Source organism: Chrysochloris asiatica, unplaced genomic scaffold (genome assembly GCF_000296735.1).
Source record: "Chrysochloris asiatica unplaced genomic scaffold, ChrAsi1.0 scaffold00172, whole genome shotgun sequence".
Classification (NCBI taxonomy): Eukaryota; Metazoa; Chordata; class Mammalia; order Afrosoricida; family Chrysochloridae; genus Chrysochloris; species Chrysochloris asiatica.
Window position 1 is genome coordinate 4,332,828 of NW_006408690.1, and position 22,990 is coordinate 4,355,817.

General features: G+C 40.1%; 1 protein-coding gene across 1 annotated transcript in view; it reads right to left on the bottom strand.

Moving 5' to 3' along the window:
- Positions 1-3,386: 3,386 nt before the first annotated feature.
- The window catches only part of MKX (mohawk homeobox), a 103,097-nt gene continuing 83,493 nt past the window's right edge, over positions 3,387-22,990 (bottom strand). The window contains exons 5-6 of the mRNA XM_006871688.1: positions 3,675-3,708; positions 3,387-3,573 (exon numbers count right to left, since the gene is read on the bottom strand). Coding sequence (XP_006871750.1) covers positions 3,387-3,573; positions 3,675-3,708 — 221 coding nt within the window. The remainder of the gene's footprint in view (positions 3,574-3,674; positions 3,709-22,990) is intronic.

Here is a 22,990-nt window from a genome sequence, read left to right on the forward strand (position 1 = left end):
AGAACCCTATAGAACCCAATTCTGTTCTGACACATGTGTTAAAATAGACTCAATGGCAGCTGGTTTTCTTTCTTTGTTTTTGCTATTGTTAATTTACCCACATGTCATGCTCCATTTATATTTCTCCTTTCTTATGCTAAATCATCTATGGAAGAATTGCAATTATGTGATAACATCTTTGGGTTATTGGACACCTCCTATTTGTCCAACATGGTAGTTGTTGCTGTTTAGTGCCATAGAGTTGGTTCCAACTCATAGCAACCAGGTATAAGGTTTCCTAGGCTGTACATCTTTGAGGGAGCAGAAAATCTCATCTTTCTCCCACAGAGCAGCTGGTGAGCTCAAAGCGCTGACTTTGTAGTTGGTAACCCAATGATTACCATATGGTACCACCACACTCCCAGTCATGGTGGTAGGCACTTTATATATTGTGCATTACCTCTAAACTTTATAGCAAACCCTGCAAGGAGCCATCATTACTCCCTCTTTACAGATGAAGAAACTGAAGCTGAGGGTAACTGAAAGGACTGCATTTCATAGAAGTAAACGGGAGAGCTGGGATTCAGCTCTATCTGTCCAGCTTCAAAGCCAAGGTTTTCTTTCCAGTACATAGCACTGAGTAATGATACATATTATATCACTAAGTGAAAGAAGGCATTTTGTGGAAAAGTTCATTTTAAACTTATGTATTTTAATGGTCAGCATCACACTCTTTTTTCCCTGGCTCCTGAAAGGTGGATTGGTGGTCTAACGTGATGAAATTCAAACTTAATACAAACTCAGCGCCCCTAGATCATATCCCTTAGCAACCTAAAGAGAATTACAATGTATAATGGACCCTTCTGTTCTACTTCTTTCTCCACCTGGTCAACTCTGAAAGGAAAACAAAATTCATAAGATCATTGATTTCCAGAAATTAAATTTTATTTTAAATCTGTCAAGGATTCCTGGCAGTTATTAATTTTATTAAAATGATTACATATGGCAAAACAAAGAAGAGAGGTAATTCTATTTCTTTACAACATAAATTATGAGTTAGATTCTCAGCTGCTGGCTCAGCATTGTTTAAGTTTTTTTGAAAAAAATGGGGGTGGTGGTGGGAAATTTTCAGAAAATGTTAAAGCAGCAAAAGAAAAAAATACATAAATTAAAGGTAATTGAAATTGGAGATATTGCCAAGGATGTAGTAATTGTAAAACTTTCTTGACATGTTTATGGGCCAAACTTCAAGCTTTGGTATTTAAAAAAAGCATAAGTATACTATCCTATATTGACTTGGCTTTTATAGTTTTTAACACAGAACAAATCTGCTGTTTCTTTTACAAGATGGCAAACATGAATCTTGACTAATTCAACTAAAAATCAGCCAGGGCTCATTCATTTAACTGAAATATGTTGAAACAAATGAAAACAATTCATAAAAATATTTAATGCCAGAATAACTTATAATAGTATGAAAAAGAGTGAAGTATTTGTCCTTAGCGTTCATGGAAATGATCACATTATATTAAAAAACAAAACAAAACTGATTTGTTTAGATTCCAAAGTTTTTATCACGGATCTGCAACTACTTCAGGATTCAAAAGAACTCATACTTCATCTGATCACACAGTCATAACATACATAAATTGTTTTACACTTACTGTAACTGCAAACAGCAATTTGGAAAACAAAGTAAATATATATATACATATATATATATACACACACACACACACAAATATTTTTATATCAAATTATCTTCGTTACACTAAATAAACCCAGTCCCCAAATGCTATGTTACATGAAAAAGTGTTCCACAATTTATATATCAAGACTGATATTGTCCTTCTATCACTGGAGCACCCTTTTTTTTTTTAAAAGCATTTTGCAAAATAAGGAAAAATGTTACCACATGCCCTACTGGCTTTCATACAGACACACAAAAAATGCTTTCCAGTTTAAAAAAAAAATTACAAAATAAGATTATATATCCTGGAAAAAAAAAAAAATCCCACCATAAAAGAATCAAATTCTTTTAAGTTTTCTGTAGCACATACACTGTTATATTTGGCATATCCATTGTTTATTCAAGTTTCAAGTCTTCCCAAGCTGATTAGAATGTTATTGTCTGATTGAAAAGTCTTCTTTCTTGATATTGATTATTTTCACCAATGATTGTCTCATTTAGAAACAAAATGTTCTTTCTTTTAATGCATGATTTCACCTAATTTTTACTTTAATGTCCTTCTTGGCAAAACCCAGAGATTTTGTTTAGTGTTTGCTTTCCATGTGTTTTAAATTTAAAAATCAACTTTATGTGTATATTCACATAAAGATACCATTTCTCTCACTGTCTTGTTCTCATTGCAACACCAATTGTCCATAAGGAATTGTAATTTGAAATCAACAAAAATAAAATGTTTTTAGTTATTCCCTATATTTAAAAAAAAGTTTCTATCACATACAAAAAAGCAGTGAACTTACCCGCAAATGGTACTGTTTAAAACTCAACTATTGGTTCAATGAGATATATGAAAAATTTGAAATTATTTCATGTAACAGTGTTGTTTTTTTTCAAAAAAACTTTGGCCGAACTCAAATAAAATAAACTCCAAATTAATTCTAAAGGGCATTGTGATGTTTTCCAGCAATGCTTAGAAAAAAAGAAAAAAAAAAAAACGTGTTTCAAATCACAAGGCTCATTGTTATTTGCAAATCAGTTTGAAGGAATCACCTCTTAAAAGTAATAGTATGTGAATCAGGGTATCTTTCATTTAGGAAGTTTGTAACATATCAGATATGCAGGCAAGAATCATGCATAGGAATTCACTGCCACTCCGCAAAGCACACTGAACAATTCAAAATACTGTAGAGTTTTGTCAAAGGAATTTGGGACGAACAGATTTCCAGGTTTGAACATATTAACTACTGAATACACTGCAAGGCCTTTCAGAAATTATGGTTCCAGTCCTGGGACACTCAGGTCCGTCTGGAATGATACACAAAGACTAACAAGCATAATGGTGGTGTCATTTTGAGGCATAGCTGTTCCCCTATGCCCACGTTGTAGCTTATTTTTGGGAAGCAAGGCACTTACTGTAATGGCAATGCAGACTCTTGATGCATAGTTTGAGTAACATAAAATAAGTTAATATTTTTGATTAAAATGAGTTGCTTTTTTATATATATATATATAAGTTACATGTCTTTTATAGAAGCAACTAAACGTTATTTTTTAGGATAGTTAAAAATACAGACGAGGTGGAAAAAAAGTAATTGCTTTTCTGACCCTGTTGGGAAAGGAGGCATTTCTGTTCTTGCTGCGTGCAATGCTCAGGATGAAGACGCACGAGGAGAAATGCAGATGGGACGAACGTCCAACGGATCTGAAACGTCACAAGATTCTAGAAGGGCTGCACGAGCGGCACTTTGACCGTCTTGACTTCTGCTATATGGGATGACTTCTGGATGATGCAGCTGGCCGTGGCCTGTAGCTTGTCTTTTCCCTGTGCTAGATTCGTCAAGGCCATGGCTGCGTTAATCTCCTTCCAGTACGTGTCGTCCTTGCTCGGTCCTTTTCTCTGAGCTGCACTGGATTTAGGCACAATGGAAAGAGAAGGATCAGATTCACTGTGGGGTTAAGTTGAAAACGCTGCCTCTCAGAAGCATGCATAAGAATATACACTGCTCACCTGTCACCCTTACTGGATCCGTTTTCCAGAGTGTCTGTAAAAATAAAAAAGTGAAAATTCAATTACTTTTCTTCTTAAAAAAAAAAAAAAAAGAATCACCATTATCAGGAATAAAACTCAACAGAAAATACAGTTAAAAATGAAGGCTTATTTTTTTAACCAAAATAAAGTAGTTGAAATTAATATGCAAAAAAAAACAAAACCTGCAAAGGAGTAGGGAATAAGATGTCTCATAAGAGCAGGTAACAAAAAATTCAAAAGGAACTTTCAAAGGTATACCTGATGGAGGATGCCAACCATTAATGAACTCACTGTTAAACAAAAGGTTGGGGGTTCAATTTCACCCAGAGGTATCTCAGAAGAAAGGTCTGGTGATGTACTTGTGAAAATCAGCCACCAAAAACACCCACAAAGTCACCATGAGTCAGTTCACTTGATGACATCTGTTTTTGTTTTCACAGAGATACAAAAGTGAAAGGTGGGTTCACGCTGAGAAATCGAGCATTTTCAACAGAAAACAAAATGGTCTAGGGAAGAGAGTACTGACTGGACCTGGAACAGGTATGGCCAAGCCCCCTCACCTACGGTGTAACTCTGGGCAGATCATTAACGTTCCATATGGTCTGGCCAAATGTAAAATAATAGGATTCCTGGATGATCTGCGTGTGCCTCTGGCTCTAGATTCTACAATTCCATGGGAATCAAATCTTCATTATATACACACAGAAAATGATTGGCATACAGTTTCCTTTGGCTAGTTAGCAAATGAGTAATAGAACCAATGCTGATATCCCAGGAGCTCCTGGCACATTAGAATAAACAGGCATCACTCCTAACCCTTCCAGCAAGCTCCACAATGTCCTTCTTAACCAGGCAACCAATTGAGATGCTAGCTTTTGTGTATGCCCTTTGCACTTTTGGTTTGTATTTGCTTCCTTACTTAAAAACACTGATTTCTTCCAACACTACTCATCTGTAAAGAAAAATGAAAGTGGTTCTTGATCTTGATGAACTCTCTCACCTTTCATTTCTTTGGCTGAAAGAATAAAGGTACCGGGCACGCAAGGACCAACATACAAGAGGAAAACTTGTATGGTGGGTAAAGAGAGGTCACCAGCATGGTATGGGAAGCAAACAGGTGCTTAGGACTTCCATCAGCCTATGAAATGCTAAAGCTGGAGAGTGGTTAGGTCCCCATCACCATCAATAAGCACTGAGCAGCCGCCCAAGAGGCAGTGTTTTGAACAATACCACGACTGCTCAAGACCACCTCAGAGCTCTATAGCCTTTGGAAAGTATCTTCGCTTGCCCTCAGCTTTCTCCCTTTCTCTTACCTTCCACAACCTAATATTTCTCAAAGCAATTCCCACCCCTTTACCCCCAATGCCCACCCTCTATGAAGCTCAAGGTGAATTAGATAATGCAGCATAGTTTCCAAGTCTGGGCTCCAGGGAATCATAGAAGTAGAAGAGGCCTGGGCAAGAGAAACATCAATATGATGATAATGCAGTTAAGCTAGGGTGAAGCTTCCCAGGGACGGGATGGTCAAGAGAAAACAATTAAATCAGTGCCCTCTATGAAGGAAAAGAAATGGGAAAATCTAAGAAGACATCCTCCCTCAGTGCCCTGCAGTGTAGACTGGAGGTGGAGGTGCCGTCTAGTAGCTTCTCATAGTGACCCTACATACAACACAATGAAACACTGCCCGTCCTGTGCTATTGTTCCTATGTTTGAAGCCACTGTTTGTAACCACTGGGATCTTCCTCTTTATTGCTTACCAAGTGTGATGTCCTGCTCTAGGGACTAGTCCTTCCTCCTAATATGTCCAAAGTACATGAGATGAAGTATTACCATTCTTACTTTTTTTTTTTAACCATTCTTACTTTTTAAAGAGCATTTTGGTTGTACCTCTTCTGAGACAGATTTGTTTGTTCCTCTGACAGTCCATGGTATATTTAATTTAAAGGCGTCAATTCTTCTTTGGTCTTCCTTATTCATGGTTCAGCTTTCATATACATTTGAGTGCTTGGGTCAGGCCCACTCAGTCCTCAAAGTAGCAACTTTGTTCTCACTTGAACACTGGAATTTTTTAACAGCAGATTTGCCCAGTGCAATATGTCATTTGATTTCTTGACTGCTGCTTCCATGGGTTTTGATTGTAGACCCAAGTAAAATTAAATCCTTGACAATGTCAATATGTTCTGCATTTATCATGAGGTTGCTTATGGGTACACTGACGAAGACTTTGTTTTCCTTATGTTGAGATATAAGCCATACTGAAGGCTGTCTTTGATATCCATCAGTAATTTTTTTTTTTTTTTTGGTAAGTTTTTATTGTGAATTGAGTGACCATTTACAGGGCACATCTGCAGTTTTACATTCATATACTTTGTTTCATTACAATGGTGATAATTCCCACCATGTACCATCACTTAACAGTATTTCTCTCTATTCATTTTAGCTTTTTTTTTTTTTAAAAAAAAACAACAACAACACTCTCAGGCATATATAATAATTTACATCCCTAAAGGGCACATTCTGCAAGTCTGCCTCCTGGCTGCCAGCTTTCAATCCCTCTCTTCCTATGAATCTGAGTCCTCAGCTGCTCTCTCTCTCCATGTCCTCATCTCTGCCTCCATCTCCATCAGTAACTTCTTTAAGTCCTCTTTGCTTTCAGCAAGAAAGGTTGTAAAATCTGCCTATCACAGGATGTTAATGAGTTTTTCTCCAATCCTGATGCTACATTCTTTTTCATATAGTCCAGCCTATTGAATATTTTCTCAGCATACAGATTGAGTAAGTATACTGAAATGATTCAATACTGATTTCAAACCTCGTAGTATTCCCTTGTTCTATTCAGAAGACTGCCTCTTTGTCTAATTACAGGTCCTGGAATGCTCATTCTTCACAGTGCATCTATAATTTATTATGATGCACACATTCTAATTCCTTTGCACAGTCAGTAAAACATAGGTTAGCATTTTTCTGGTATTTTTTGCTTTCAGCCAAGATCTATCTGACATTAGCAATGATGCCCTTTATCCCAGGTCTTCTAATTTCTCACAGTTACCTGGTGATGTATAATACTACAACCGCTTTTGAATTATCATCAGCAAAATTTCACTTGTCTGTGACATTAATGATACTATTCATTAATTTCCACATTCTGCTGGGTCCCCCTTTTTTAGAAGGAGCACATATATGATCTTTTCCATCCTGGTAGCTCTTTTCCAAATTTCCAAGCACAAATGAATGTGTGCTTTCATCTTTGACATTAGTGGTTGGTTTGTAAATCTGAATAATAGTCTTATTAACTGGTCTTCCTTGTAGGCATATGAATATGTTCCTATCACTGACTGCATTGTGCTTCAGAACAGATCTTGAAATGTTCTTTTTTGATGATAAATTTGACACTATTTTTCTTCAGTTTGTCATTACCAGCATAGCAGAGACTATATGAATGTCTGATTCTAAATAGTGTAGACTGGTAGACAACATTGTTGTTGTTAAGTACTATCAAGTTGGTTCCGATTCATCGTGACCCTGTATAGGGTTTCCAAGAAGCAGCAATGGGTTTGAACTGCCGACCTTGTGGTTTGAAGTCCAGTGCCATACCAGGAGACCTCATAGAAAATTGTTGTTGTTGTTAAGTGCCGTCGAGTCGATTCTGACCCCTAGCGACCCTGTATAGGACTTCCGAGGAGCAGCTGGTGAGTTTGAACCACCGACCTTGCAGTTCAAATGGCTTTGCAATCTGGCGCATTAACCCACAGCACCACAAATAACTGATCATTAATTGTACTCTAGGAGTACTGGTGGCACAGACAGTAAAGTGCTTGGCTACAAACCAAAAGATTGGCAGTTTGAACCCACCCAAAGTTGCCTTGAAAGAAAAGCCTAGTGATCTGCTTCCAAAAGGTCATGGTGGTGGTTATGTGCCGTGGAGTCGGTTCTGACTTATAGCGACCCTGCATAGGGTTTCCGAGGCTGTAAATCTTTACGGGAGCAGAAAGCCTCATCTTTCTCCCATGGAACACCTGGTAGTTTCAAACTGCTGATCCTGAGGTTAGCAGCCCATTTCGTAACCACTACGCTACCAGAGCTCCTTCATAGCCACTGAAAACCCTCCAGAGCACAGCTATACTGTGACCTGCATGAGGTCACATGAATTGGTAATGACTTGCTGCTAACTGGCTTGGCTCTGGTTATCAGAGCTCTTTGTACTGCTATCACCTAGGGCTCTACCAGGGAACTGGAAGAAAAAAGGCAAATGAACAAAACAGAAACACCTAATGAGTAAATGAAAATATTATTGTGAAGAATAAATGAGCTAATGTGTGTCTGGCCCACAATGGAACAAGAAATGTTTGTTGCACTGTTTTATATTTGGGAAAATAACTAGATCTTTGAGCAGTTGGATGGTCATCCTTCTGGAACCCCAAGAGTCCTATCAAGGTCTTCTTGGTGCTTACTAAGTTGGTTTGGATGGTTAACTATACCTCTGCTGCTTTTGGTAATTTTTGGAAATTTATGAGGTAAATTACATTGACATTTACCAGCAGGAAGGAAACTCTGGAGGGAAGAAAGGCAGAGGAAGGAAGGATGAAATTTGTTTGTGTACTCAGTGCCCAGAAAGAAGACCATTATCTGTGGTAGTTAGTTGTTGCTGAGTTGAGTTTGACCCCAAGTGTGCAGAGCAGAACTGCTCCATAGGACTTTCAAAGCTGTGACGACCTTCAGGAAGCAGATCATTGAACTCGTCTTCTGAGGCAACTCTGGGTGAGTTTGAGCTGCGAACCTTTCGACTAGTTGGCAATCACTTAATCTTCTGCGCCACCAGGGACTACATTGCTTTTGGTAATTTTGGTATTATTACAATAAGAGCTGTAAAAGCCATAACCCGTCTAAGGCAGAAACCTGTCAGAGAAGGGAAACTCAAATATTTTCTACTGAAATGATGGTAAAGTGGTAAGACTGTACCCTGTCAAAGGCAGAAAACTTGGGAGACCTGGAAAAAAATAGTCCTGTCAAATTCTGGCTCTCTCAGGTTTCTCTGTATAAAATTACTCATGCAAATGAAGGAAAAAAATGAGAATTTGTCATGTATAAAACTCTGCTAGTCCTAATCTGCTGAGATCATTTACTACTGTCAGGTAATACTCTAAGCACTTTATGTCTCATAACTTATTTGGAAGGAAAACCTTTGTATATGGATCACATGTCTCTGTTATGTATATGAAATCATTCCTTGCTTATTAGCACTACTATCTGGAATCTTTACTCAGTAATGACAGGGACAAAGCACTACCAGTACAGAGAACAAGTCAAAGCCTTTGCTTATGAGGAAGAAAGCCAGCCACATTGGACATCTTACAGAGCAGGGGGGAAAAAAACAACAAACCAAGTTAGGTCTTTACTCAGTTTTGCCCACAAATTGCCACAATTCTGTTGCCAAAGTGAAGCAATAGGTTATGGAGATATTTATTCAATGGAAAGACTTGGCAAAAGCAGAATAAGTTCCATGAAACTTAAATAACATGAAGGAAATAACAAACATAATTTAGAAAAGACCGTGTAACTGACGCTCTGGCTCAGCAGCAAAGCCGTCTCAGAGTCGGATCCCCGACCTCAATGGCCAACCTGAAAGTTGTACGGGGCAAACAAGAAAGGAAGCCTGTGGCTATCAAGTGTGTGCGCAATTACAGAACCTAGGGATGCCATCCATGAATGGCACCTGCATGTGGTTGAGAGCATGCGTTTACATCCCTCTTCAGCCCCACAGAGAGCTTCTATTCAGATGAAGACTAAAACTGTGAGGGCCTGGACGCTGTTAGCTCTCCCCCATGGCTCCTTCCTTGAATTCCTTCCACCGAGAAACAAGTTGAATACAGCCAACTGCGAAGTTATAAAATTCTGTTCACTCTGAGTGCATGTGTTTTAAAGATTGGTGCCTATGAAAATATCTTTGAAGTGTAAAAACACAGACTTTCTTCAGTCCCCATCCGGGTATTCTTTAATTAGTTTCATGAATTTCAATGATGTACTAGGCAGGATTCAAAAGGCAGACAGGCACACTAAATGCCATTCGATACGGATGCAGGCTCCTTCTCAAGCAACAGAAAAGCAAACTTCGAGAAACATGGACGAATAAGAGAAACACACCCTGCTTCTCTTGTTGTTTTCAGCTGCCATTGAGTCAGCCGCCCCCAACTCACAGTGACCTCATGTACAACAGAACAAAATGCTGTTTGGTCTTAACGCCATTCCCATGATCAGTTGCTAATGCTAAAAATGACCAGAATGCAACAAAGCTCAATCTAAAAGCTTTCAAACCAACAAGAAAAAAAACTGACTACCACCACTTTCAGGGGTCTGTGTCAAGGGTGGTTTTGGTTTAAAAACTAAATTGGTGTTCAAAGGGTGTGCTTTCCCCATTGCTGTTGTTGGTGGGCTGCCCGTGTCACTGGGTATTATACATCCAAGAGCCACCTTCTACGGAGTCGGGCAGTCTCGCTCCCAACAGGATTAGCAAAAGGCAGATAACAAACAGGGGCCCTATTTACTCTGAAACGTTTGTATTTTTGTAGGAAAGCAAAGGACTGAATCAGTCTGGTATAGTTCAGGGAGATTTTTCTATTTGCTATTCTGAGATGAAGTCTGGGGAAACATCCTAGCTATTACAGAGAATTGTTATCATTTGAGGGGAAACTCAGAAAATTTACAACACATCCATTCTATTAAAGGGTAACAGTTGTTGTTTTTTTCCCCCTTATGTTGTTTTCCTTTGCTGTATAAACTTGCCTATTTTTATCTGGTTCAAATACGTTCAGCCAATTGGCATTATCTAAGGAGTAGGAGCTCTCTCTGTTGGTGGAATCCCTAGGTGGGCGGGACATATGGTTAAGTGTTTAGTTAGTAACCGAAAGGTTGTTGTTGTTGTTAAGTCCTGTCGATTCAGTTCTGACCCACAGTGACCCTGTATAGAGGAGCAGCTGGTGAGCTTGAACCACCCACCTTGCACTTCAAAGCGACTTTCCAGTCCAGTGCATTAACCTACAGCACCACACCAGGACTGGGTAGATATGAATATATCTACTCAGAGGTGGCTCAGAGAAAAGCCTGGAGATGTGCTTCCAAAAACATCAGTCATCGGAAACTCTATGGAGCGCAGTTCTACTCTCTAACACATGGCCTTCATGGCAACAGGTTTTTTGGCTTTTCTGAATCTGTTTGGAGGCTCCTGTCACTTCTGCCCCACAATGGTACCCAGTAGCTCAAGCAACAATTTGACAGGGAGAAGGAAGGATTCTGAGCCCTGCTGGAAAGGTGGCAATCTGGAGCTGGAGAGAGGTCCCCGGCTGCAGACTGTCAGTGCAGTCCATTAGCATGCACAGAGCGGACCTGCTTGCCCTGCACTGGGCTCAGCTGTATCTTACTCTGCAAGTAGCTTGGCTCAACTTTGCCAAACGTCTGAGCTAAAATGCCGTTTTAGACTCAAAGGTTCCAAAAATCAGCTATGCTGTCAATTACCATAAAAGCAACTGGTTGGCAAGTACAACATATTAAATCAGCCAAAAGAGCGTGTTTTAAGACCAAAAAAAAAGAAAACGAAAGAGGGAGAGAGAAAAAAGATATGCGTAGTTAGGAAAATCTTGGATGCTGTAAATCCCAAATCATGGTGAAACTTAAAGTAGGGCTATCCTAGCTTTAGGGGCCCTGGAGGCACAGTGCTTAAAACAATAGGTTGTTAACCAAAAGGTTGGAGGTTCAAACCCACCAGCTACTCCGCAGAAGACAGATGTAGCAACCTGCTTCTTCAAAGATTTCAGTCTAGGATATCCTACGGGGCAGTTCTACTTTGTCCTCTGAGGTCGCTATGAGTCAAGATTTACTCTAAGGGAATGTCTTTTTGGTTATCTGAGGTTTGGATGTCTGTTTCTTATAAAGTTAAATAGAGAAACAATTACACAGAATATTTAATTCTACTGTGACTTGAGATATACAAGTATATGAAAAAAGTTCTAAGGACAAAGTATCTTTTTTTTCAGCTGGGATAAAAGCAATTTATAACACATTTATTCTGACAAATATTCCTGAAAGTACATTTTTCATCACAAGAGACAAAAATGTGGCCAAATAATTTTTAGATTTCCCCCCCAAATTTAATCACTAAGTCCTAAAGTTACTGTTTAAAAATGTTCCACAAAATATTAGTCACACTACAGAAATGAAAATCAAAATATGTAAGATTAAGAATATGAGTATTGTCTTTTATTTTAAAATAATATTTTATTGTGGTTTTATGACTGTTTGTACAGCAAATTTGGTTCCCACTTGACAGTGTGTCTAAACAAATTGTTCAGTGACTTTCGTTACATTTTCCACAATGTGTTCCATTTCCAGTACTTTATTTTCCTTTCCCCTCTATCTTCTCATCTTTGCTTTAGAGTTAATTGTGACTTTTTGGTTTCAGACAGATGATACGATAGTTAAGGTTAGGTGTGATAGTCAACTTGGCTGGCCCAGGATTCTCAGTGGTTTAGCAGTTGTTGTGTCATTGAGTCATTGTATAGGGTTTCCAAGGAGCAGCTGGTGGGTCTGAACTACCGACTTTGCAGTTAAGCAGTCCAGTGCTTATCTGACAGCGCTACACCAGGACTCCAGTTAAGATAAAGTAATTCCCTTTGATGATACCTAATATATTCCACTTCTATGAATATATCTGGAGTCTGGTATGATGCAGTCAGATACTCACTGGACTATTAACCACAAGGTTGGAGGTTCAACCCATCAGCTATTCCTCGAAAACTCTATACAGGGTTACTAAGACTCAGAACCAACTCAATGCACTTAACAACAACAACAATGAACAGATCTGCTCTGAGCAGCCAATCAATTGAAAGGAAGTTTTCTCAGGGCTGTGCCTGCAACACCTTTTATCTTATAAGAGATAAAAGGAAGGAGCCAGGAGCAGAACCTAGACCACCAAGAAGAAGAGCTGGCAGTGGAGTGTGTCCTTTGGGGTTCTTGCACTGTGAATCTCCTAGATCCAAAGGAAGATCGATGTCAAGACACATGGCTATGTCCAAGGAAGGCTGGGCCTACAGAAGCTGAAGGAGACACGGACCCGGTTCCAGAGCAGGTGCTCTGAATTTATGCTTATCTAGCCTTCTAAACTGTGAGTGAATAAAATTCTGTTTGCTAAAAAGCCATCTACTGTGGTATTTATGTTATAAATAAAGCAGCAATAGATAACTAAGACAGATGATTTTCTAATACAGCACAATGTTCATGAGTAAATTCTTTTCTTTTGTGTGCCAATCTGTTATTTTGCTGAAAGGTGACCTCAGGGGATAGTTTTGGTTTAAGGTGTAAAGAATATAACAAGGAGATAGACTCAGGAGTCCTCTAGTCTCAACTGGTCAGGTAAATCTGGACTTTTTTTTTTTAAGAATGAAAAGTTCTGTTCTGTGCTGTTCTCCTGAAGAACATAATGATTTTCTAATTAAATAATAAAAAATCAGAATTGTTTCCTAAAATCAAAATAAAGAGTGAAAGAGAAACTCTTAGGATCCTGGAAGGGAAGACAAATAAATAAAAAATCATCACTGAAACAACTTTGCCAAGAAAGGTGACAAAAGGCAGTGGGTCCCTCCTAGGGCTCACCAGAGGAGGCCACCACACCATCACTTAGCATTAGGACCTGCCTGACACTCCTAAGATCCAGGGTCCTGTGACAGAGATGTGGAGCCCCTGGTGGCACACATGCTCAAGCACTCAGCTATTCACCAAAGGGTTGGAGGTTTGAATCCACCTGCGGACCACTGGAGGAAAGCCCTGCCAATCTAATTCTGAAAGATCAGCCATTGGAAATGGTAGGGAGCTTCGTTCTAATCTGATGCATATGGAGTCACCAAGAGTCAGAATTGATTAGATGGCACCTGGATTATTTGTTCTGGTGGTGACAGCAATCCAAAGCAAGCCAGAGCTCCATACTCACAGTCAGTTTTTGGGCTATCATTGGCGATAATGGGTTGGGGACAGACAGGGCTTTGTGTGTCTCATCTCTGAAGTCCAGAGAGTTCCCACCACAACAAAGTCATTCCTGGAGTTATCTGCATTGGAACAACTGAAGAAAAGAACAAGACTTTGTTGACTGGGATAGGTATAAAATCTAAGGACACATTCTGAAATATGGATTGCTCCACATTTGCAGTACCTTACTAGATAGATCAGGGTCCCAAAAGGTTGGCGTTGTAAATCCATTCAATGTTACCAAAGAAGAAAAGTCTGGCAATTGGCTTTTGTAAAGATTACTGTTGTCAGGTGCCATTCAGTAGATTTTAACTCACAGCAATCCTGTGTGACAAAGTAGAACAAAGGAGCAGATCACCAGGTTTTTTTCTCGTGGAGCCTTTGGGTGGGTTTGAACCGGCAACTTTTTGGTTAGGAGCTGAGTGCCAAGAAAATCTTAAGAAGCTCACTTGTACTACATAAGACATTGAGTCACCATGGGTTGGAATTGACAGCAATGGGTTTGCCAGATACCCTAAGCCTCTCCCAAGGCTCCCTGATGCCACAGCTGTGGTCTTCACTTGCCCACACCTGTACTTCCTGACTGGGCTTACACCCACACATAGAGATAGGTTCCATTTTGACTGTAGGTTTCTTTCCTTTGAAAAACAGCTCTTGTTTTTCTCTAATAAAAAAGTAACACAGGTTCACCACAGAAAATCTGGAGAAAAGTGTAAAAAAAATAAAATAAAGGGTGTTTATGGATAACAAGCACTAATATTTAGAAATATGGGTCTTCTAAGGAAGTATAAGGAGTCCTGGTGTGGTGATGTGGGCTAATGTGCCAGACTGCAAAGTCATCTGAACTGCAAGGTCAGTGGTTCAAGTTCACCAGCTGCTCCTTGGAAACCTTATACAGGGGCGTTATGGGTCGGAATTGACTTGATGGCAATTACCACCACCACCTACAAAAGAGTATAAATACATCTAAAAAAGTGGGATCATTCTGTATATGTTTTAGTACTTTGTTGCAAATAATATGCTAAAAATGTTATAAAATAAGTAGTAAACTTTTATTATTTTTGTTAAAAATAATATGGTAATCTACCATTTGACTACCCCTGACATGGAAGTAGATTTTGCCCATAAGAGAGAAACAGTTTGAAAGAATTAAAAATCCAGCTACATCCAGTTTGAACTTGAATATTGAGAGCCCCAAAATATTACAAGAAAGAGGTTATCTTTTTGTATGCAAGCATGTGTGAAAGTATACATATGGAAAGATATACCATTTTATCTTTTTCTACCTGTACAATTCAGTGATATTGTGTCCTTTAAGCTGTGAAGTTATTCTTCCTATTCTTTTCCAAAAGATTTCACCACCATTAATATAAACTATGGGTCGGAACCGACTCGAAGGCACTTAACAACAGCAACAACAATATAAACTAGGAGTCCTGGTGTAGCGCTGTACGTTAATGCGCTGGACTGTAAGGGTGCTTTGAACCAAAAGGTCAGCAGTTCAAGTTCACCAGTCACTCCTCAGAAACCTTATAAAAGGTTGCTGTGAGTGGGCACTGACTCAACGGCACTTAACAACATTGTAAACTAAGAGTCCTGGTGAGGCACTCACTGTAGGATCAGCACTGGAGTGCTAACCACAAGGTCGGTGATTCAACTCTACCAGCCACTCCTTGGAAACCCTTACAGGCTCACTATGAGTCAGAACCGACTTGATGACAAACAACAATAATGTAAATTTGTTGTTGTCAGGTGCCATCGAGTCAGTACCGACCCATAGCGACCTTATGCACAGCAGAATGAAACACTACCCGACCCTGGGCCAACTTCACCATTGTTGCCACGCTTGAGTCCATCGATGCTGCCACTTGTCCAATCCATCTCGCTGGGGGTCTTCCTCTTTTCCTCTGACCCTCCACCTTACCAAACATGATATCCTTCTTCAGTGACTGGTCCCTCCTGACAACATGTCCAAAGTATGAGAGATGAAGTTTGGCCATCTTGGCCTCCAAGGGGCACTCTGGCTTCACTTCTTCCAAAATGGATCTATTGATTCTTTTGGCAGCCCATGGCACTTTTAATGTTCTCCTCCAACACCATAACTCAAAGGCATCAATTCTTGTATGGTTTTCCTTATTCACTGTCCAGCTTTCACATGCATATGAGGTTATTGAAAACACCATCACTTGGGTCAGGTACACCTTAGTGTACCTGACATCTTTGCTCTTCAACACTTTCAAAAGGTCTTGTGCAGCAGATTGGCTTAATAGCAATACGTCGTTTTATCTCTTGACTGATGCTTCCGTGAGTGTTGATAGTTGATCCAAGAAGAATGAAGTCCTTGACAACTTCAATCTTTTCTCCATTGATAAGAACGTTTATTGGTCCAGTGGTGAGGATTTTTGTTTGCTTGACATTGAGATGTAATCCATACTGAAGGCTGTGCTCTTTGATCTTCATCAGTAAATGTTTTAAGTCCTCTTCATTTTCAGCAAGCAAGGTTGTATCAAATGCATATTGCAATGATCATATCCAATCCTGATGCCATGTTTTTCTTCATAGAAGCCAGTGTCTCGGATTATTTGCTTAGCTAGGAAATAGGGTTAGGAGACTCAGGTCCAGATTAACTGACTCTGGAGTTCATATTGTTAACCTTTGGTGGTGGTGGTTATGTACCATGGAGTTGGTTCCAACTCATAGTGACCCTGTATCAAGTTTCTGAGGCTGTAAATCTTTATGGGAATAGGAAGCTTCATCTTTTTCCTGCGGAATGGCTGGTAGTTTTGAATTGCTGACCTTGAGGTTAGCAGCCCAACTTGTAACCACTACACTATTATTACATCATCTTATTCAAATACCTCTATTGATAAAAAGCAAACCAAACTCGTTGCCATCAAGTTGATTCTGGCTCAGGGGGACCCTATAAGACAGAATATAATGGCCCCATAAGGTTTCCAAGGCTTTACAAGGGCCACATTTTCCCCCCTAAGGAGCAGCTGCTGGCTTTGAACCGCCGCAGCCAAGCTCTACCTGGGTGTCTTCTACCAATTAAGCTAGTGGTAAAGATCGTACCAGGGCTTAATGTGCTGTCTACATAAAAAGCCTATGGAATGAAAACTTGTTAAAAATCTATTCCTGAACTTTCCTAGCATTTTAGATCACAGAGACACAAAAACACTCCTCCTTCCCTCATTATGATTAAATCTGCAATATCCAGGAATCTGTCCAAATGCTAAATTAACAGTTGCTGTTGCGTCAGTTTGAACTCCTGTGAGCACACGTGTGTGTCAGAATTGAACTGTGCTCCACAGGGCTTTTGGTGGCTGATTTCTTTGGAAGTAGACTGCTAGGCATTTCTTCTGAAGCACCTTTAGAGAACCTAAATAAGCTCTCTTGAACATTTCCTGACACTTTAGAGCAATAGTCTAATAAGTGTGATAAATTCCTATATTCTAATAAGTGTGATAGTCCTTTAATCAGTGTTCTGCATCCCGGAGTGAATTACTGTAAATAACTCCTGGACAGCTGGTGCTGCCTCCCTGTTAGAGGACATTGTTGTGGTAATCCTGTCTTTGGGGTAGAGCTTTTGAATGAACTGTTGTTAAGTGCTGACGAATCATTCTGATTCACAGCGACCCTGTAAAGGGTTTCTGAGGAGCGACTGGTAAGCTTGAGCCACCAACCTTATAGTTCAGGATACACAATTTTAAGTGATACATACAAAAAAAAAAGTAAAGAAAGAAAAGGGTAAATACAACCTGTCATGTTTATCTGTTAGTAACCAAACTATTTTCTTCTAGTCCCACTAATTGTGAGTTACTTTGAAACTTTTCAGTATGGGCCAAAGAGTTGCCATGAAGATTTGATTGCAGACGGGTTATTAGGCATACGGGTGTTGTATGGCTTTCTGAATGCAAGAATTATTAAGTAAAACCTACCTCATTTCTTTCACCGATGGCTATAATATTTCTTTTTCTTTTGCAATATACTAGCTAAATTATTTACCCAGGGCCCTTGAGTGGCTTCCAAAATCATTTAAGAGTTTGAAGAAAAATCTTTTCCAAAAATTAAGCCAGTGTTTCCTCCCACCATGACTTGCACCTTCTGGCTAAGGATTCTTTTCCTTCCTGCTACCACTCATGTGGAGTCCTGGTATGGTGCTGTGAGCTAATGTGTCAGACTGGAAAGCCGTTTGAATGAGGTCAGTAGTTCAAGCTCACCAGCTGCTCTTTGGAAACCCTATATAGGGTCGATATGGGTCGGAATCAACTTGACAACACTTAACAACAACCACCACTTATGTGGGCTGGCTTCTCACTATTGCTAACGATGGCCAGATGGCCTGAGGCTTTGCTGCCTTTTTATCTCCTACCAAAATTTAAGAACTAGAAATCCCACCCCTTTACTCTATACCAATAGTGAAGAGTCAGGATAGGGAGGTATACTGACAACTAAAGGTGGTAGTGATGTGCTGTGGAGTCGGATCCAACTCAAAGCAACCCTGTATGCGTTTCTGAGGCTGTAAATCTTTACGGGAGCAAAAAATCCTCATCTTTCTCCCAAGGTTTTTATTAACGATAACATCAGTAATAAAACTATACTGTTCCAAGTAGTGGGTGGTGGTGTTTGTGTGCCGTGGAGTCAGTTCCAATGCATAGTGACCCTGTATAAGGTTTCCGAGGCTGTAAATCTTTATGGGAGCAGAAAGCCTCATCTTTCTCTTGCAGAATAGCTGGTAGTTTCAGACTGTTGACTTTGAGGTTAGCAGCCCGACTTGTAACCACTACGCTACCCTGACTACCCAAGTCATGGACCCAAGTCATGGGTAGACCTGTAAAAGTGGTGCTTGATAAAGATATATTAGGGAGCTAGTCTTGATGGCTTTTCCTTATTATGCATAAGGGCTGGAGGCTGGGTGGCTCTTTATTAATTCCCAGTTGTGTCTTGGTTCTGGTTGACTGCATAGTTATTCTGACCTCATCGGTCTGGGCCGGTGGACTAAAGGTGCGGGAAGTGGGCTGTGCAACTTAAAAGTAACTTTTCAGAACAAACAGACTATCACCCAATTACTGTATACTATTTCAACTTCATGTTCAGTCTTTCAGAAAAAACCATACTACATATTTTACTCTTGATGCTAAACTATTCTGCAGAGGCCCATCTACCCAACGAGCTACTCTGTGATCAGAAAAAGCTCCATCTTCCCAAAGTCAAAAGCTTTCAGTCCTGAGATTTTACTTTGAAGATTAGAATGTGGTCTGTGGGGAGGAAGTTGTTGGTGAGTGACCAGAATGGGGGTCTGGAAATGTGAAATATTTTCATGTCTATTCTTAGCTCATTGTTAGTAACTATGAGGGTGGTCTGGTGTGAGGCATAGAGGCAGGGGTTAGAAGCCTGGACTCTGGAGCCGGAATGCATGAGCTGGACTCCTGCTCTACCACTTCTCTGGGGGACTACTACGCCAGCTGCTTTGCTTCCTTGTGCTTCAACTCTCTCATCTATGAAATGGGAAAATAGTACCAAACTTGAAGAGTCGTTTTGAGGATGAAAAGGAGTAGTATTGCAAAACACTTAAAAGACAGCTTGAGCACATATACCAAATACGAGGGGGCTTCAAGAAGTTCATGGAAGAATTCCATTTTTTTCCCCCCATGCATCTTTTGAAGCTCCCTCATACTAAATAAGACCAATTGCTGTTGAGTTGACTCCAACTCACGACCGTCCTGTGCGTGTCAGAGGAGAACTGTGGTCCACAGCGTTTTCAATGGCTGTTTTGAGAGGAGATTGCTAAGACTTTCTTCCAAGGTGCTTCTGGGTGGGACCTTCCACCTTCTGGTTAGCAGCAGAGAACGTTAACTGTACTACTCTGAGACTCCAAATGTTGTGTCAGTTAAATAGGAAAAAAAATAACCTCCTCTAATTTCTTTTTTTCCTTTTTTTACATTTAAAACATGGGGTTGAATGCAATCACCAGAAATTATTCAGAGATGTACTATGAGGAACATTATGTAAGGACAAAATATTTTAACTCCGGACAAAGCCCTTCAGTTCAGATGACTAGATAACTTGAATAGAATTTATCATCTTCAAAGATGATATTTTTCTAATAGTAATCTCTGCCAAAGTACGTTACCCCAACACACCAAGACAGAGAGAAAGGAGCCACATTCAAAGACATTTACTAACTTTTAGTGTCTATTGGTTGCTGTCATCTCATTTTCTGAAGGGGGCTACTGTAGATGTTAACTGAAGTGTTTCATCCATGAAAGCTCAGTTTCCAGCCCAAATCTCAGAAAATGACTTCCAAACTTTGCATGATCACTTCCATATACGTGCCCTTGTGGGGCGAGGAGTGCGAAACTGCTGATAAGATTGCTCCTTTGCGTGCAAAGTTGGGCTAATAGTTCTGAAAACTGAAGGCACTTACTGTAATTCTTAGCAGAAACCTTAATTCTGTCCCTACATTATTGTTTTTCAATAACACAGGGCTGTTTTTCCCCGATACTGACTTAATAGCTACAGCTCTAGAAGGAATGGCTTGCTTAATACATATACAGCTGTGTGGCATTAGGTGATTAAGTACCAACATGCCTTTCTTCAGCAAAAAGGCCTTTTCAATAGTTTATTTTAAATAAATGTGTATTTATAATAAACTAGACATTAGCAGGAAAGGTCTGGCTCCACCCATGTAAGTCAAAGCTCTTCATCATCTCTGAAAGCCCATCAGAAAGGATTTTTCCTTTGATACAGGAATTGTAGTACATCTTTGAATCGGCACACACGACTGCCAAGCTTCTCAAATCCTTCAATCTTTAGACGTGACACTTCAGACAAGATGTTGGTGTTAAACCTGTCTAACTGTTAACACCAGAAATGACACAATGAAAGAGGCAACGTTCACAAGCTTCTTGGCTTTTTAAAAAGAGTGGTGGTGGTTTTTATATGCTGTGGAGTTGGTTCCAACTCATAGCTACTCTGTACAGGGTTTCCAAGGCTGTAAATATTTACGGGAGCAGAAAGCCTCATCGTTCTCCCACGGAACAGCTGGTACTTTTGAACTGCTGACCTTGTGGTTAGCAGCCTGATTTGTAACCACTACACTAGCAAATGACACTTTTTCTACTCATAGTTCATCTGTATTAATAGGAACAGCAACAAAAGCCTTCCGCATTTTAGATATAGGATGAGCATCATTACTAGCTTTTCTTCTACATTTCAAATACAATCCAATGCTTTTAATACATTTGAATCCAGAACTATCCTTGGCAGGGCAGTATTCTCTGTTCATACTTTTCTACATTTAAAGATGATGTGATACTTCCGTTTTTAACTTAGAAAGCCATTTAAAGTTTAAACTGGGATTAACTTGGAAAAGACAACTGAAAAACTTTTGCTGATAATGTTGAAAGACAAACCAGCAAAAAACGAGTTGCCATCCAATCATCCCAATGAGCTGTGCTCCACAGGGTTTTCAATGGTTGGATTTTTGGAAGTAGATCACCAGGCCTTTCTTCTGAAGCACTTTTGGCTGAATGTGAACCTTTGATCTTTCAGTTAGTAGTTGAGTGCATTAACTGCACCATCCAGGATAAAAACCATTGAAGATTAGAACCAAACCAACCCCAAATAAACCAACTGCGATCCAGTCGATTCTAACTCATTGAGACCCTATACTAGAGTTTCTGAGACTAAATCATGATGGGAGCACCAAGTCTCATATTTCTCCTGCAGAGCCGCTGGTGAGTTTGAACCTCTGACCTTGCAGTGTGGTAGCTAACCCATAGCCAATTAGTCACAAAGAGGAGGTAAACATCCCTTGGCAGTGGACAGGCCCTGTTTAGAAATCCTCTGATGACTATTTTGACCAAGGGAACACCAAGTAATTCCCCTCCCGCTTAAATCTTAGTATAGGGGTCCACTCTAAATTTTGACAAGGGATCTATCTTCTAAACCAAGTGGCAATGGAGCCTCTAGAAAAAGACAAGGCCTCCCCCACTTAAATTAGAGCCTCTCCCAGGCTTCCAATGGCAGATATTCTGTTACGGAGAACAAACAGGTCATGGCTGAAGGAAGTCACAAGTAGGTAACTGGGGCAAGTATCTGCTAATGGGTGAACTGGCAGCATGTGACAATGTTTCTTTTCTATACATTTACCCAAAATACATTTACTGAATTCTAGTGGCGTGCAGGTGCTATCCTATTATAATTACCTAAATATAACCCTGTTTAGGGTTATATTTAGGTAATTATAATAGGATAGCCTAAGCTGCGAACCTTAAGGTCAGCGGATCGAAACTACCAGCCGCTCCACGGGAGAAAGATGAGACTTTCTACTTCCGTAAAGATTTACACCCTCAGAAACCCTGTACAGGGTCGCTATGGGTCGGACCCGACTCGACGGCACTTAACAACAACAACCCTAAACAGGGCCACTATAGGTCAAAACTAACTTGAGGGCAGTTAACAACAATAATACACAGACTATATGAGATTCTGAGAAAAAAGAGTACGGGAAAGGTTGCTTAAACCTAAGAAGTCGACCTGTTTGAGGAAACAAACCAAAATAAAACCTCTTATAGATCAAAAACGACGTTTGGGCACAATAACTTGTCTAAAGCATTGGCAAGATTTTTCCTAGGACCATAGTGAAATATTAGCTGAATAGCTTACTAGGTAAGTGACCCTCAGAAATTTTTGTATGCATGTTGTTGTTGTCAGGTGCCATCGAGTCGGAACCGACTCATAGCGACCCCATGCACAGCAGAACGAAACAATGCTCGATCCTGGGCCAACCTCACCACCGCTGCCACCCCCGAGTCCATCAATGATGCCACCTGGCCGATCCATCTCGTTGGAGGTCTTCCTCTTTTTCTCTGACCCTCCACCCTACCCAGCATGACATCCTTCTCCAACGATTGTTTCCTCCGGACTACATGTCCAAAGTAGGAGAGACGAAGCTTAGCCATCCTGGCCTCCAAGGAGCACTCTGGCTGCACTTCTTCCCAAAACAGATCTATTGGTTCTTTAGGCAGTCCATGGCACCCTCAGTATTCTCCTCCAACACCACAACTCAAAGGCATCAATTCTTCTACGATCCTCTTTATTCACTGTCCAGCTTTCGCATCCATATGAGGCTATTGAAAACACAATGGCCTGGGTCAGGCGCACCCTAGTCCTCAAGCTGACATCTCTGCTCTTCAATACTTTAAAAAGTTCCTGTGCAGCAGATTTGCCCAGTGCAATACGTCGTCTGATCTCTTGACTGCTACTTCTGCGAGTGT